Below are 17,617 nucleotides of genomic sequence, written 5' to 3'. Positions count from 1 at the left end.
GGCATAGTCAACAAATGGTTGGGGCCAAACAACTTCCACAATAAACTTTGTTTTTAATATATTTGTCACAGTGAAACAAAAAGATAAGAGGCACTTATCAAGGCAGAGACAGCAGGGCCTCACTCTACCAAAGTAAACTGTGCCAAGAACAATTCAGTACACTGGAAATTCAGTAGCACCAAAATTCTATAATCATTCTCCCCAACCCTGACGCAATGATACACACCCACACTGACAATGGGATGAAAATCAGGCAGGTTCTCCAGTGGGCGGGCAATCCACTCCGCCAGCTCACCACCCAGGTGGGGGAGGTGAAAATTGCCCCTCGTATTTTCTTTCTCAATTAAAGAAAACACAATTGGAGCTAACTATCTCTTTCTTCAACACTACATTTTTACATTTAAAATAAGAGTTTTACTTATTCAGGTAATTTTTCTTGTTTTTGAAGCAAAATTGTCCTTGTCTAAAGTCAAAATGTGAAAGAGGTAATCTTTGTAGGTGCTACAGAGCTGAAGTTAAAACCGTATTTAAATGTGTTGGAAACCAAACTTGCACTACTCCCAGCCAGATCTTTAGGGCAAAGCAGCAGGAAGACTGGCCTGAATATTAAGAAGCTGCTAACCTGTCGATGTTTAAATTTTTATAAAATATCTTTTTTAGTTACAAAACAATAACAGGCGTGATAGTGGTTTTTCTGTCAGAATACTAGTCGATTTTCAAAATGTTAATGGCTTCCAGTATGGCTCAAGTCAGAGTCTAACACTGTGCCTGGCGATCTCTCATTAAACCTTTCTTGCCTCCTTCAATTTTTTGGTTAACATCAAGAACGCATGCATACAAATATGTGAGTGGATCCCTCCTAACTCTGCCTCGCTCCAATTTGGCCTGTCACTCCACCTCAAAAGCACTTTTGTATATTCCCTGAAGCTGGTGCAGGAAGTAACATTAAAATTCAATTCTTGCAGACGCCATGCCTATACTTATGCCTGTGCCAATATAAATCATTTGTTGCAACAGGACAGTTAGTCCTCTCAGTATCATTATAGGCTCTGTCCATGTTGTAAAAAGCAACAAACATTTTATTTTAAGATGTTAAAAAGGAAATGTAAATGAAGTATTGCAGTTTCTGGTTACAAAGAAAACATGCAAATTCAAAAAAATGTCGATTTGATGCAACAATAACAAATATCCACCATTTGCTATAAGTTTGTAATATCTACATATTCTTAATTTTGATATGCGTTTTACAGACACGCACACACATTCTATATATAAATCTGTTTAAAGATTATGTTCTTTTTGTTGAGTCCGTGACCACACAAAGGATATGTGTTGCAATGGCAACAATCCTGTAGATTCCTTAAACTCTGATTCTAATTATTGAAAGCTCTCGACCCTTGAGAAGAGAGGATTTATTTGAGGGTGGCCATCCTTGGGGTTAGGACTTGTCTGACTTTCACATTAAGCTCCCCTTTTGTATTGTAGCTTATCTTCCAGTGATTAGTGCCTGAATATTCATTCATTTGCCACTTTCTATATTATAAGTCTGACACAATGAAACGGTGTTAGGGGACCTGCTAAATCACAGCCTGAAGCAGCTGGTGGGATGCCATCAGGCTTTGTCAGGCAGGAATTCACACTGGCAGTCCAGGTGCTGGATGGCGTTGCTGTAATTAGGCCCTGAGAGACGACTGTGTTCTGGGTTAGGCCGTTAAGGGAATCTTACCTCCAGGCAGTATGTATGTAATTTGTCTATTGATTGGTGTTTAATGGATGGTATTAGCTTCTATTGTTGTGTGAATGGATTAGAGGAATTGGGCAGCAGGAGCTGTAAGTGGAGGAAATCTGAAGTCTTTTTTTCTATAGGTAAAACTTTTCAAATTGTTTGGGTTTAAACACTGTAGCAGGATGCTGGAACTTGCTCTGTGTACTCATAATGCCACTTGAAACCTTGTATAGAAAGAGAAAGGTATCCCCCTTAAAGCAGATTGTTGTGTAAAACCAATAAATTAGAAAGTAAGTAAACACATTTGTTGCACATGTGGCTGAAATGATAAAAAATTAAACTGTATTTTAAAATATTTTCTAATGAATCCATTGCAAATGAAGGAAAAGTTATTTTGTTTAATCTGCATTAATCTAAGAAGAGTTTAGAATGTAATTAATATAATAATTTGTACATATTATGGGTTATAAAACAAGAGAAACATTTTTTTCAGTTGTAGCATTAGTACGGGTGTTATAAATAGAATATGCCGTGAGTGCAATGAGATGAGATGAATAACTACACTCACGAGACGGAACATATCCTACTACAGACCTCATCATTCTTCATCACTCACTCATGAAAGTATGCAGCTGCTCGGGACATGCTTTTAAATGAGTATCTCTCCTTGTGATTGAACAAATGAAGCAGTTCTGTAGAATTGTGGCTTTAAACTAAGGGCAGATTCTGTGAGGTGTCAGCCTTGGCTTAGTGGTAGCACTTCCGCCTCTTTTTAATAGAGTTTTTTTAAGTTATGAAAGATTTTGACAGAGTGAATAGCAAAAGACTATTTCCCCTGGTTGGGGAGTCAGTGAGTGATCAATTTAAAATTATTACTGAGAGTGAGGAGAAATATTAGAAGATTTTTTTTTGTACAAAAAGTTGTTGGAGTTGCAAATGCTTTGTCATAAGAAGTAATTGAGGCAGTGACCATTGCATCTTTTAATGGAAAGCTGGCTACATATTTGAAGCAGAGGAAGATACAGTTCTACGAGGAGAGAGCAGGACAGTGGGACTAGTTTTGGATTGCCGTAGTAAAGAGCTGGTATAGTTATAATGGACCAAAAGGCCGCCTCCTGTACTGTAAATTTCTGTGGTTCTTTTTGTGGTGCTTGGTGGAGGGAACCCAAAAAAAATGTTGGCAACATTTAATGATTGTGTGTTCTTTACAGCTCCTTCTCCTGTGCTTATAGTGCATTTGCTGAGTGCCACTTCAAATAGCATGACTCTATCATGGCTTGCACCCGAAAAACCCAATGGCATAATTCTGGACTATGAGCTGAAGTATCGTGAAAAGGTACAGTAATACTGTGCTTAGTTTAAGAGCCTTGCTATAAAGATCAGGCGTGATGATACTTTGGTAACAGTAATCCCAGACCACTGAAGCATTGTCTTGCCAATTCCTTTCTATGTGCCTAGTACAACTGAGTACCAGAAAAAACAGTTTGTAGAATCTTTCAAATTGTACTGAAGGGAATTTATTTTTGTAACAGTATTTCAAAGAATATGAACAATTTTTTAAAGGTCACTTGTAGGCTATACCCAGATTACTTGGCACAGTCTTTTCAATAATTCAAATACATTTTTTTCACAAAAAATAAACTTCTTCATAAACTTACCTTTCTGAGTCATGTAGGCACCCATAGCTGCTGAACTGTGGATTGGACAATAACTTGTGACCCCGTGCTGACATTTTTCTTTCCTCAATATATTTACATTTATTTCAATCCAGGACCAAGATGAATCAACAGCATCGACCATTACAAGTCAGAAAAACACTATTCGTATTGATGGGTTAAAAGCAGCTGTTTTTTATGGAGTTCAGGTGCGAGCCAGGACTGTGGCTGGATATGGAAAGTACAGTCAGTCTATGGATTTCCAGACACTGATGGAAAGTATGTCCATTTTATTTAGAGCTTGGCTGACAATATTCAGCAAAAGTATTTAGAAATATAAAATGAAATTAGTTGCTGATACATTAGTAACATTATGTCAAATGTATTATCAGTATTGCAAAAATATGAGTAATCTAATTTTCTTTTAATTTTTAGGCATTTGTTATAACTTAATAGTGACATTTGTAAAATGATTTAAGGAAAACAATGAATAAATTCTTGAGAGGCCAGATACTGTGTAGAACCTTGGGAAGGAGATTGATTAGTAAAGACTAGGCTTAAATCTTCGTTGAAGTAGAGTATACATATGAAAATATTCACAAATTGTTGAAAGCTCTGCATTTCTTTGATTTTCTTTCTATTTGTGTAAAGCCACCTTTTATATTGGTTGGGCTCTTAATTAAAACCTATCTTTTTCCATTTAGGTGAGAGTGGGAAAAGCATCCAAGAACAACTGCCCTTGATTGTAGGTTCTGCCACTGCAGGCCTGGTTTTTATTGTAGCTGTGGTTGTGATTGCTTTTGTGTGCATTAGGTAACTAAATATTTTTCTTTATTTAAAAAGAGCCTTTGTAAAAATTGTCGTTGTCCATATTTAATGCTTTTAGTATCAAAATAAGGATTTTATTTAGAATGATTTTTTTTCTTATTTTGTATTAAGGAAACGCGGAGGTGGCTCAGAGTCAGAATACACAGAGAAACTCCAGCAATATAGCACTGGCCACAGTAAGTTCTTTCATGAAACTTTTCCATAAGAAACACATTAGGGTAGAAATTCATCTGGGCCTGTTTTCAGGCCTAGAATCGATGCTGAACAGGTAGCGTGTGACCCAACCGGGAGGCCCAAAACCGGCCCAAAATTGGGCCATGGGCTTCATTTCAATAAGTTTGACGAACTGCAGTACCTGTCATGCCTCCACAGGCATCTCGCACGTTTCAGCTTTTTGAATTTTGGGCTGCTTGCCTTGATGGCAATGGCTTCTGGTAAGCGCTGGGGACGGGGGTGGGGTGGGGGGGGGGGTGGCGATCACGATACTGTGGAGTCATCCTGGCTCCACAAGAATGATTTCATCAAAGTTTTTTTTCATAAAAACGGTAATAATTTACCTTTTGGTGGTGGTGGCAGGGGATTCTGAAGAATCCTAAGCAGAGTAGGCCCAGCTCCTGCTCCTCTCATCCCAAAGCACAATTTCTGTCAGGGAGCCTAAAACAGTCAGTAAGCCCCTCAATTGCATATATAAGGGCCCTAACACCTGTTTTAGATGGCTACGTGAAAAGTTCCCCGACACAATATTGGACCGGATGTCTTTCAGGCGCGGGACGTTGGTCCCTGAAATTGGCCCTCATTGCACCCATTTTAAGCCTGTACACCAGGCAATACGAGGTGCAATTTCTACTCCATTGAGATATTTTAGCTAACCATTGATCCAGAAAGTGTAATCAATGTTGTTCCATTAATGCTATTTATCACTTTTCTTTATGCACTAATAGTCACACCAGGAATGAAGGTGTATATTGATCCTTTCACCTATGAAGATCCAAATGAAGCTGTCAGAGAATTTGCCAAGGAAATTGATGTATCTTGTGTAAAAATTGAAGAAGTGATTGGAGCAGGTAGACTAAAAGGCATTGACAATCTCTTATACTAAAATATACCTAAATTTATTATGTTTTATGTAATGCTAAATTTGAAATTTAATTTGTGGTATTATTTTTGTGCAGGTGAATTTGGGGAAGTATGTAAAGGACGCCTTAAACTTCCAGGACGAAGGGAGATCTTTGTAGCAATAAAGACACTTAAGGCTGGATATACAGAAAGACAGCGAAGGGATTTCCTAAGTGAGGCCAGCATTATGGGACAATTTGATCATCCAAATATTATCCATTTGGAGGGAGTGGTCACTAAAAGCCGTCCTGTCATGATTGTTACTGAGTTTATGGAGAATGGTGCCTTGGACTCCTTCCTCAGGGTAAGTGGAAGATTATAGGGCCTGTTTAATGGTGTTTTCTATCAAGTGTTCTTTTGCACTAGTTGAAGTCAATGGAAAGGAAATTTGGGCGGGAAGTATAATAGGTGGCCGATCCACTAAACTTAGATTAAATATGACACTGCAATTTTTAATTTTAATTGAATTTCATGCATTTCCTAAGCTGAAGTGAAATGTTACAGAGACAAGAGTTAATATCCTCACTGAAGGCCTGTAAATAAATACAAGTGCACTTGGCACATTTCTTTGTGTGGTAAAGGGCATGTGTGTTATTCATAGTCACCTGATGGAAGGGATTTCATTTTTTTCATCAGGTTGCCTCAGGAATTTCAAAGAAACCTGAGCTCTTCTTCTGCTACCTTTATAGAAACAGAATACTTAATACATTTTGTTCATTGAATTTCTGACCTCGTTGGTTATTATTTTGCTTTCTTTGCAGATGAATGATGGACAGTTCACAGTGATCCAGCTGGTTGGGATGTTGAGAGGGATTGCAGCTGGGATGAAATATTTGTCAGAAATGAACTACGTGCACAGAGATCTGGCAGCCAGGAACATTCTGGTCAACAGCAACCTTGTGTGCAAAGTGTCTGATTTTGGTTTGTCGAGGTTCCTGGAGGATGATCCAACTGATCCAACCTACACAAGTTCACTGGTGAGGACAACAATGAGTTATGTTGTGTGCATGTCTTTGTTAAGTTGTGAAAATGCTGAGAAGTTTGATGAAATGAGATAATTAAAGTAAAAAAAAATTGTAATTTTATACTGGTTGCAAATTTTTCACAAATACAAATGATAAAACTATTCATTGTGTTGTAACTTTCAGTTCAAGCGTTGTTTTAATATAATGTTTGTCATTACTAAAAACACACAGTTTGAAAGCACTCCAGTTCACTGTTCTGTGCCATTGTTTCTCAGTGCTATATTTCTGTAGTACCTGAATGTATCTGTTGTTTTATGTGCTCTTGTTTAGGTGAATCTTGGTGATCGGGAGGGAGGGGGGCGATCGAGAGTCAGGGAAGCATTCGGGAGAAGTCCGAGGCGGTAGAGGGGTGGGGGAATGGCGATTGGGAGAGGGCCGAGTGGGGGACAGCAACGGTCCTTGGGACTGCTGTGGAGCTGGAAGGAACACTACCTTTTTGGCGGCGACCTCCAGCAGTCCCTTTAAGGATCACTGGTTAGGCCGCATGCAGACTTGTTGAATGCAGCAGGCCTGTTGGTGGGGGAGGGGGAACTGAGCCGGGGTGGGGGCAAGAAGGGGCTGGTAGCTGGCCCCTGTAGTGTTGTGGGGCCCACAGGAGCACTCCTATTCCTCCAGGTCCTCCAAAAATTCTCCTCAAATTTCCCAGGCTGTTTTTTGGAGCAGCTTTCAGCAGTCCCTTTAACGACCATTTGTTAGACCGCTCAACACCTGGTACAACTGTGCCTAGTGTGCACATGCTCCATACCCATGTACGTGAAAATGGTAATCGGGCGACCCTGATTTGCATATTCAAACAGCCTATATTGGATGGGAGATCTGAGCGGCCATTTAAAGGCATGCCTAGAAATTAAATCAGGTGGGCCTTGGACATCAAAGGGGTGTCCGAGGTACCCACACAAATTTTCCTCTGCCAGTCTTCCATTTTTCAGGCGAGAAACGGGTGAGAGGCAGTTGAAAATTGCCCCCATCCTTTTTGTAATTCATGAAAGTGAATCAGACTCATACCCTGAAATATTCTGATACAGAGTAATAAGATGTAAACCGACAGAGAGGCTGGTTATTTATAGCTTTTTGCCATAATGGTTTACTCCTGAACAAAAATGGCCTTTTGTTTCATGTTGAAGATAACTCGAGATTAATGTGTTAAAAATAAAGGGAGACTGAACAGAGCTTTCTCCTTTTACCAGGGTGGAAAAATCCCAATCAGATGGACAGCCCCTGAAGCAATAGCTTATCGCAAGTTCACCTCAGCCAGTGATGTATGGAGTTATGGAATTGTCATGTGGGAAGTGATGTCATATGGGGAGAGACCCTACTGGGACATGTCAAACCAAGATGTAAGTATTTGATCTGATAGACAGGTAAACATATTGCATGACAAATTCATTGGAAATATTAGCAATAAAATTTTATAACTCTACTCACTTCTAAAGAAATAAAGATTGAATTATTTTGAATACCTTTGGGGGTGTAGGATTCTGGCTGGTTTCGATAATTAGAGTACTGATTAGGTGTAGGTATATTTTTTTCCTTGGGCCAACACCAGCATTAAAATGCACTTTGATACCGAAACCCCAATACTTACTGCCAAGTTCACGTCAAAGTAAATCTGGTAGGACTCCAATTCGGAGTGAAGTTAACAGCAAATCTCTTACACTGGTCCAGAAACTTAGTCCTGTAGCCGCGAGTTTAATTATTGGTATTAACAGAGTTCAGATGAAATCCTGTGTGGCATCAATGTGCCATATCGATTTACAATAAGTGTTTCTAGGTAATTGGGGGGCCTACGTGGTTACTTGTTACGGGAATGTACTTGCTTCATATTTATACGATTGGATATAAAAGGTCAAAGATTTATCTATAATAGAGTAAATGTTAGAGATTTGAAGCCTGCAAATGGAGCACCTTGGAGCTGCTTCTTCTGAGGCTGGTGAGTAGAACTCTGCTTGAGACACACATACCTTCTATATTCCAGAATCCAATTATGGTTTCTACTCACAAGAGGGGGAAACCTAGTGAGCCTGAAAGCCACCTGATATCTCACTGATATCCATGGTTCTTAAGATGGTTCCTTGGTTTGTCATGCCATTCGTATTGGATAATTTGGAGCCCACAGAATAATCAGAAAGGGACAGGCTGCATTTTGCTCTCATGGGGAATGATGTGGGCAGGTTATGGCTTTATGTGAAATTGCAGAATGTCATATGGCTGAGAGAAAATCCATTTACATTGCTTTCATCAACTTTTGCAAGGCTTTTGATCTTGTGCCTGATGCAGCTTTCATAGAGAAGCTGGACTGTCGGAATAACTGCCAAATCTTAGCTTTTATCCAGGCTATGTATTTTGACTCCAAAATCTGTGTGTAGTTAGTTTGGAGATTCACCAAGTCTGTCTCTCTCAGAAGAGGCCAGTTTACCTTTCCTGAAGTTCCGTGCCCAAAACTGAATGCAGTTCTCCAGCTGGGATCTAACCAAGACTTTGCACAACTAAAGCATTACTTCCTCACTTTTGTATTTCAACCCTTTGAGATAAAGGACAACATTCCATTAGCCTTCTTGATTAGTTTTTATACTTGTGCACTAGCTTTTAGTGATTTGTGTACATGGACACCTAAATTCCATTGCTCCTTCACAGCTCCTAGTCTCTCACCATTAAGAAAATATTCCACTTTGTCTTTCTCGGATCCAAGGTGGATAACCTCACACTTTCCCACATTGAGCTCCATCTGCCATAGTTTTGCTCACTCACTTAGTCTGTCTGTGTCACTTTGCAACTTCCTGCTCCTGTCCTCACAACTCACTGTGCCTCCTAACTTAGTGTCATCTGCAAACTTAGATGTACAACTCTCTGTTCCTTCATCCATGTCATTAATAGATATGGTGAGAAACTGAGGCCCTAGTACAGATTCCTGGGGAACACCACTTCTCACATCCAGCCAATCAGAGAACTAATCCTTTATCTTACCCTCTGTCTCCTTCCTCCCAACCAGCTACTGACCCATTTCACAAGGTTACCTCCAATTCTGTGCGCTCTCATTTTTGTTAATACTGTCTTGTGCAGAACCTTGTCAGATGCTATGTGGAAGTCCATATAGATACTCCCCTATCTATATGCCAGTGACCTCCTCAAAAAATTCAACTAGATTAGTCAGATATGGCCTACCCATCACAAATCCATGCTGACTCTCTTTGATCAGCTCATACTTGTCCAAATGCACAGTCACTCTGTGATGATATATTCCAATAACTTTCCCACAATTGAAGCCAAACTGACAGGTCTGCAGTTCCCCGGTTTCTCCCTCCCTTCCTTCTTACATAATGGAGTGACCGTTGCAATTTTTCATTCTAAAGGCACAATTCCAGAATCTAGAGAGCTGTGGAAAATGACAGACTGCAAACACACTGATGTCATAATGCTTTGGATTCCCTTGCAGGTTATCAATGCTGTGGAACAGGACTACCGTTTGCCTCCTCCAATGGACTGTCCAACTGCTCTACATCAATTGATGTTGGACTGCTGGGTGAAAGAACGCAACAACAGACCCAAATTTTCCCAGATTGTAAACACACTGGATAAACTCATTAGAAATGCGGCTAGCCTGAAGATAGTCTCCATTGCGAATCCAGGGTATGTCTCATCACAAGGTGGAAATTCTGTTTCGAAGACTACATAGAAATATAGCTTTGGAGTTTGACTAATTTCCTACCTTTTAGATAATGTAACCTTTGTTTATTCATATTATAAGGAGGCCATAGAAAGGATCTTTATTTGATCAAAGAGCATTTATATCACAATCAAACATAAATACTGACATTTTAAGTGATCAACTTTAATATCTTGATCTTGGCGCCTGCTGCTCAAGCATGGAGTCTGTACAGGTCATGACCCTGGTTATCTAATGGTCTTTGGTATAAATGCCTGTCATGTAAGGTGACCTGTGGGACCAGAAAAAACAATATGGACTCTTCAGCAAATGGAGAGTCACTGAGGTTATTTCAAAATGGTTTGGCGCTTTTCTTTCTGTCTGTGAATTTAGATCCTTGCTGATGAGTGATAGACAGGAAACAATAATGAAGTGACCTTTTTGTTTTGAACTAAAGGTCACAAGGTCAGGTGACCCTTAATTGATAAGACAGATAAGAAACCTAGCCAAAGAATGAAAGAAGAATACAAACAAAGGTGTATTAGTTACATGAGTGGGTGCACAAAATTAAAAATGCACAATGGGAATAAACAATGAGACTCTGCAAAGTTTTAGGGTAGCATTAGACAAGTTAATAAAAAAGTATATAATTCTAAGGGGATTATTAGATGAAGTCTTCTTCTGGATATATTAACAGAAATGAAGCAGTCAACGAAAAAAAATCTCCAATTCTACCTGAATCACTTGTCAAAACTTAAATTAAACTTTCATGGCAGAATGATTAAGGAGTCCTGAGGAGTATGAGATAATTAATTTCACTGTCATGGAAGCACTGAGGTTTTTTTTAATCCCTTCACTGTGCATATATTAGAATGAATGAGGAGAGTCATGAAAGATATGAGAGTAACATTGATGACAGGACTGACATCAGGCCTACAGATAAAATTAATGAGCCAGGCTTCAGTACTGACTTCCTCAGATTTAATAGAAGAAACAAGGCTGGCTGACACTTTACTGCCGTAAAATGTGATCAAACGCACAAGTGACATGAAACATTAGTTCATTTGTTTCAGTGCTTGCAGCCTGCAACCAAAGAATGCGATTTTTGCTACCATATAGCCATGATCATCAATTCTTTTTATAAATACAATATTTTAAAGTAAATATATTAGTAAAGGTCATGCATGAGTCATTTTAGTTAAATATTAAAAAATTGAACTTGGAGCTTACTAGATGACCCAGTGGGTAAATGAACCATGGAATGTAATACTGCGCCATGTAGACAAAAAAGATCCTGGCCTAGAAATTGGTCCATGCAGCACCTGTTTTTCGGGTGCTATTCAGATGATAAAGCCCCAGTATGGCGGGCAGGAAGTATGAGTGGCCGCTCCCTCCCCATCGCCACCACTCCCGGCCCCTCGCCCCCCCATCGCTAGCCCTGATCTCCCCTCTGCTCCCGACACTGACCTCGCAATCCCCAACCCAGGCCACCCTCCTGATCCCCGACCCATGCCCATACCCCCAACTTCTGGGCCCTTACGACCAATCCCTGGTCTGTGCTAAGTTAGCTGATTTCAGTTGTAGTATTTGTGACATTATAGTTGGCCTCAGTGTCCCTGCAGTAGGGAGGAACAAAAAACAGCTAGAATCCCTAATGCTAGTCACTGTGCTTGCTAAAAAGTTTATGCGCTTCTGTACGCAGACGTTGGGTAAGAATTGGAGTGGATTTGGCTGTGATGCCCCCATCATTGAATTGTCTGCTGAAATTCACTGTTCATTCTTGAAGAATAGCCACCTCAGTGACGTACTGAGGGCTTGCCTGTGCCCTTGGAACTATAATCAACATTGTTAGGAAAGCAGACAAAAACTGGGAGATAGGGATGGAAAAGATGAATCTTAGATCCTGTTTCGTTCTTGTTTGCTAATTCAGGAATGAAAGATTGAAGACACCTGCATCCTCATTGTGCATAAGTAGAAAAGATGTCCCAAATCATATTCAAATTACCCCAATTTCGAGCTGTACACTGCTGGAGGTGGAAAGAAATGAAACATTTATCCTGAATGGCCTCTTCAGCTTTTGCATATGTGAGGAATGATATGTATAATATCTGTTAGGACACAGCAATATTTATCTCATTTTAAAAGTTTAAGGGGGAAAAATTGAAAAAGCAACATAAGAGGATTGGTGCCCTGAAAGGGACTGGAACCTTTTTTTTTCATTCCTTTACTCAGGGCCAAACTGACCTTGCCCATGATAAAATACTATTTGCCCCTGCATGGAGATGCAGAGAAACAGATCCTTAAATGCTTTTTTTTAAGTAACAGTACATCTGCTACAACGTTGACTCATTCCATGCCTCAATTCTGGCTCTAATGTTCAGCTGGTAATGATATGGTCCAAATTCCCAAATACCCAAAGGAGCTCATACGTTTTGTGCTTTTTATCACATATGTATCATCAATGTCATCATCAGTTAACAGACAAATTCCAATATTGGCTCATGTGACAGGATGGGTCATTAACCAGGGCTGTCTAATCAGGCCTGCTTGATCTGTTTCCTCAAAAATTCTCATCCTTTTCCTGTGCGGTCTGTTTTACATTATCTTTGAATCTTTTCTGTGGATGCCTTGGTAGGATCTTTTTGGCAATTGTCACTCATAAAACACTTTATGCGTCCAAAGCAAACTAACCGTTGTATAGTATTCAACTAAACTGTTCCTCAAATTCTTTCCTGATGTCCTCATTGCTAATTGTTCTCATTCTATTTAACTGTAATTCTTTTATAGAACTATCTTCTTCAGTTTTCAATACTTGTCATAGATAGCCTTTCAGCAATGTAGTGTAGCTTAACTATGTGCCTACAGGAATACATAATACAGCTGCATTTTTAACATTTTAATTATAACTAGTGAATTTATACATTTTAATACTTTTAGTGTGAAGAAGCCAACTAGTGTTTCAGTGTTTTGTCACGAAGGACACCCAATACAATGATTTTGTATTGATTATGTACAGAATCAGACACATAGTAAAGAATAAAACTAAATTCTCTTGAGGTAAAACTGCATAACTCGTGCTTTGACAGAGAATTACAAAGGACTTCTAGATAGTAGCAACCACTTTGTATTACATAACATTGTCACTCTAGCGTAGACTCAGCTCCAGAATAAACCGTGCCAGAGTACACACAAAGTCAGCCAACGCAGAAACTCTTCCCCTAGGTGCAGATTATAAGATAAACATGATGTTGGAAAATTCCACTTGCCAACTGGTCAGGACTGGGGTACTTTCAGTCTTGAACTGTAAGAAAAATAAAATACTCATTTTCTCCCTCCGTTGCTTTTGTCTTTACTTCATCACTTTCAATTCTTTGAGGTCTGTTTCAGTTTTTCACTTCTCCATCTCACTCGTCATTGATGCTGAAGAATTATTTTTTTCCATTTTTAGAATTAATTTTGTCCAGTTGAAGTTCAAGGCACAATTCATGGCATACGAGAGACATATATAAACAAGCCTTTTTAGTTAAGGGACAAGTAACTTGTAAATGTATTTTGAGCACTGCTTCAGCATGAGGACCCTGTAAACAAAAGCTTGAAGTAACAATAGCACATTTGCTTTATGGTTACATAGCAATGCAGATGGTAAACAGGAAACGTCAGTAGCATCTGATGTCACCCCTTTTGTCACATTACATCTTAAAGCAGTACAAACATGCTCAGTCAATTATCAATGATCAGAACTGAACTGCTATGAGAAGTAGTGTAAATGGGGCATCTGCGGACCTTATCATCCTCAGTACCTGAAGTGACTTGTTCCAGACTCACTCTGGATACTGATGTAAGCAGGGCTTAAGATGTGGACTGATTTTGTCTTATCTTCCCCACAGCCCTTCCCAGCCTCTTTTGGACCGTACTGTTCCTGACTACACCACATTCACCACAGTGGGAGACTGGCTAGATGCAATTAAAATGGGCCGGTACAAGGAGAATTTTATTAATGCTGGGTTCACCTCTTTCGACTTGGTTGCTCAGATGACAGCAGAGTAAGTATTAACCCTCATCACTTTCTCCAGCCTGTTCATGGAATTCGTTATGAACTGAGGCTGAGACAAAAACATGTACAAATGGAGCAGCCATTTCAATCATAATATGTCTTCTACCTAAAATGTAGACTCCGTCCCTAGAATACCATGTGGAAGCTACTGTCTTCATGCTTGAGCTTTAGTGTACCAAATAATTACATGTAATTTTCCATCATTGGCACCACAGAATTAACTTGCAGAGCAGGAATGTTACATACAATATTAATAAGTGGGAAGTTGGGATTGAGAGATATCAAAAAGGGATTGGCTTGATGGGCCTATTGACTTTTTCCCACTTCCAAAAAATTCTTACTTGCCGGTGTTCTTCAGACTTACGTTAATCAGTTGGATGGGAGGCATTTAAAGGCTTCATTGTGCAGTCCTAGCCATATTATGTTCAAATAGAGAAATTTTGGAAAATGGAAAGAAGTGGCAGAAACAACGTAGTTTAGTAAACCAAAGTCAGCAATTTCGTGTATGAAGGACATTTGTTAAACATTGCTCTTAAATTCCTCATAAATTTTGGAAAATGTACTTTATTCATGGCTTCTGAGGCAAAAAAAGAACATTTTGAGGACATCAGCATTGAATTATTAAACATTCTTTGGTTTCTTTAATGGATCACAGTCAAAATAACTTGCCAAAGAAAATGTAACAAATTTACATTCTATTGTAGGGATTTGCTGAGGATAGGAGTCACTTTGGCTGGGCACCAGAAGAAGATTCTCGGCAGCATTCAGGACATGAGGTTACAGATGAACCAGACACTTCCAGTCCAGGTCTGACAGCAAGAAACTCTGGAACTGATTAAGATTGAAGTCAAGTAGAATAATTGCGTGCAGTGCCTGGCTTCCAGTTTTTCCTGTGTGGAGCACCTAGAACTATTGTTTCGAGTCAACCCTCAGTTCAAGGATAATTGTAGCGTGAATTGAAAAATGTCTGAAAGGGCTCCAAAAAGGAATGCAGTCTGAAAATAGTTATTATGTCTTTTGGGCAATTGGTTTGTTTCCTGGAATTTTACTCCTATTGCACCAAACCTGTGACGATATCAAAGACTATCAAGAGTTGCCAAGGGGGCAAAATCTGCCCAGAAGCCAGTACATATTAAGTCTTCATATTGAAGATGTATTATTTAAATCGACATGTAAAGATACCACATGGAATATTGGATCACAGATTTGATATTCAGCTTTTGTGTTGCATTCCTTCAAAGCACCATCTATGAAAAAATAATAAAGAAGTTGAACAATTCTGTATATAGCGTGGCAACCTTGTAACTAGACTCTGAGCTGGTCCCTAATTCTCAACTTGCAATAAAGCCAGATTGGAATAGCTAAACATGAATGCCTTCAAGGTGTGCTCGCACCTTTTGGTCCAAAATGACCTTTCTTCACAACTTGTGTGGCACTTGAGCATTGAATACTGGCATCAAGATAATTATATCTTGAGAGGGAAATGAAAATACACATGCCCAGCTATCATGCATATAAGATTTCACTTGGAGTTCCCAGGTGTTCTTATAATTTATGGTTACTCTAAGTAAACAGATTACTGGATGTATTGGCTCCACATGTGCACTGGCAAGTGAAGGATTTGTTGTGCCAAGAATAGTACAAAACAGCTCTTACAGTGTTCAATCAAATAACACCTGGGCAAAGATGGATGACAAGAGCCTCAGAATTCCTGGTTCAACAATGACTTAATTCTGACTGATTCAAAACTGCTGTAATGTAGGGCAGAGCCTTTCTTCTGGACTTTAGTATTGGGATTCCCTTGGTATACCATATGAATTTATGAAATCGTCACCTATGGGAGAAGAGTTGGACAGAACTTTCTGAACTGTAGAAGCAGAGACTAAACTACCAAAATGATTTAGAACCTTTAACTGTGAGAGCTGTCAAGAAAAATGAGAGACTATACATGACTGAAGAAACTTCATGGCCATCTGTTTAATCAAGTGCTGTTAAATTTTGTTGTCATTGCCAAAAGACAGGAAATTTTATTTTTTCTAAAGAACAGATAAAACCTTTGTAAACAACTGAGTGCAGAGAGTCTGTAATTGTGAAACAAAATATGGAAAAGGCAATAAGCATTTTTAATTTAGTTTATATTACAGTACATTATTCTTAGTTCAGCTGCAAACCTCCTCTTACCCAATGTTCCAAGAAAACATGGCAGAGGAAACTGTACATTTGTACATACTATCAGATATTTTCCTTTGTTAATGTGTGGGCTTTAAACAATAAATACAGACCGTGTATATTTTGCCACTCTAAATGGCACATGCCTGTATTGTATATAGACAAGGCAAAAATGTGCAGAATGCAACAGTTACATTTGAATGTTCTGCAATCCTAAATCACAAAAGTAGACCCTTAACCCCAAGCTGTACTGTAAGATAACACTATGTTGTAAAAAATAATTTTGAGCTATTTGTTGTGATAGGTTATTCAGTAGTAGTTCACAGTGTCTGCGTGACATCTGTGACCAAGATAAAACATTTGGTTATTGTTGCTGTGAATTTGGTGCAAGCTTTAATAACCATGGCCCACCATATCCTCTTGTGTAATCTTTCCTCTTAGTACTTCTGTAATAGCCTTACAGTGGCTAATCTTTTGTAGAAAGACCTAATGGCTGTCTTCCAGTCACTTTGGAAAACATACCTGTATAGTATTTTGCAAACTTTTTAAAATATTGAGATGTATTTAATGGTGAAAAATGATGCATTCTTGCATTTGTAGAAATATTTTTTAAAAACTCTTTTGCAATTAAATTATTTAAGAAGTTTATGGTATTACTTCGTGCCTGCTTCTTTTGTTTTCTGCATCAAATTCAGTGCCATTGCCAGTGCTCAAAGTTGGCAATAGGTATTTTATGGTAGGGATTATTTACAACAATTTGTTGGAAACACCCTCAATTGAGAGTAGTGTTTGTTTTTAAAGAGTACTTTTTTGGCAATGCTACCAATTAAAAAAATATTAAAAACAAGCCATAGTGGCCTGAAACAGTAATGTAATGCTGTAAAATGACAAAAAATCTTTCCTAATGAAAAATAAAGTTTGCTATTAAAATTTAAATTTCAAATTCTTCTACTGGATACAAGTCAACTAGGAATCTACTTTTACTATTTTAATACTGACAGCTGATTAACTAATAAATGTGCTGAATGGAGAATATCTTTGAAATTGAGGACCTCTTTCACAATGTCCTAATGCCATGATAAGGAGCAGGAGGGCAGTAAAAACATATGTAAGACTGAATGCTAACAATGAACCCTCAGTCTCATTCATGAGTTATCTAACTTGCCCTCAATTTGGTAAGTACATACTCCAGAATACCTAAACCTCTGATCTTTTAAAGTAAAGTTTTACTCATTATTCTTCCACCCCCAAATGGCTGCTTACTTTCATAAAGCTTCCTCTCGTTTGCAGAATAGCTTAGCCCATTTTATATATTTATTACTACCACCTGTTCAATGATTGGTCAACATGAGGTGTTGCTGCAGTGGGTCAATAGGCAAAGATCAACCACCCCCAGAGAAA

At 38.8% G+C, this 17,617-nt stretch overlaps 1 protein-coding gene across 2 annotated transcripts in view; it reads left to right on the top strand.

The window, feature by feature from the left end:
* Window positions 1-17,152, top strand: part of LOC137331478 (ephrin type-B receptor 3-like) — an 89,952-nt gene extending 72,800 nt beyond the window's left edge. The window contains exons 6-16 of one of the 2 annotated variants that reach the window (XM_067995301.1): window positions 2,938-3,062; window positions 3,498-3,660; window positions 4,086-4,194; window positions 4,321-4,385; window positions 5,151-5,273; window positions 5,382-5,629; window positions 6,087-6,302; window positions 7,538-7,687; window positions 9,784-9,977; window positions 13,881-14,036; window positions 14,752-17,152. In XM_067995301.1, the coding sequence (XP_067851402.1) occupies window positions 2,938-3,062; window positions 3,498-3,660; window positions 4,086-4,194; window positions 4,321-4,385; window positions 5,151-5,273; window positions 5,382-5,629; window positions 6,087-6,302; window positions 7,538-7,687; window positions 9,784-9,977; window positions 13,881-14,036; window positions 14,752-14,860 (1,658 nt within the window). In that variant the 3' untranslated portion in view covers window positions 14,861-17,152. Of the gene's footprint in view, window positions 1-2,937; window positions 3,063-3,497; window positions 3,661-4,085; window positions 4,195-4,320; window positions 4,386-5,150; window positions 5,286-5,381; window positions 5,630-6,086; window positions 6,303-7,537; window positions 7,688-9,783; window positions 9,978-13,880; window positions 14,037-14,751 lie in introns of both variants that reach the window. The other variant, XM_067995300.1, reaches the window with a different exon arrangement.
* The last annotated feature ends 465 nt before the right edge of the window (window positions 17,153-17,617 follow it).

This window comes from Heptranchias perlo, chromosome 13 (genome assembly GCF_035084215.1).
Source record: "Heptranchias perlo isolate sHepPer1 chromosome 13, sHepPer1.hap1, whole genome shotgun sequence".
Classification (NCBI taxonomy): Eukaryota; Metazoa; Chordata; class Chondrichthyes; order Hexanchiformes; family Hexanchidae; genus Heptranchias; species Heptranchias perlo.
The sequence above is the reverse complement of the archived record's forward strand: the minus strand, read 5'-3'. Positions and strand labels throughout refer to the sequence as shown.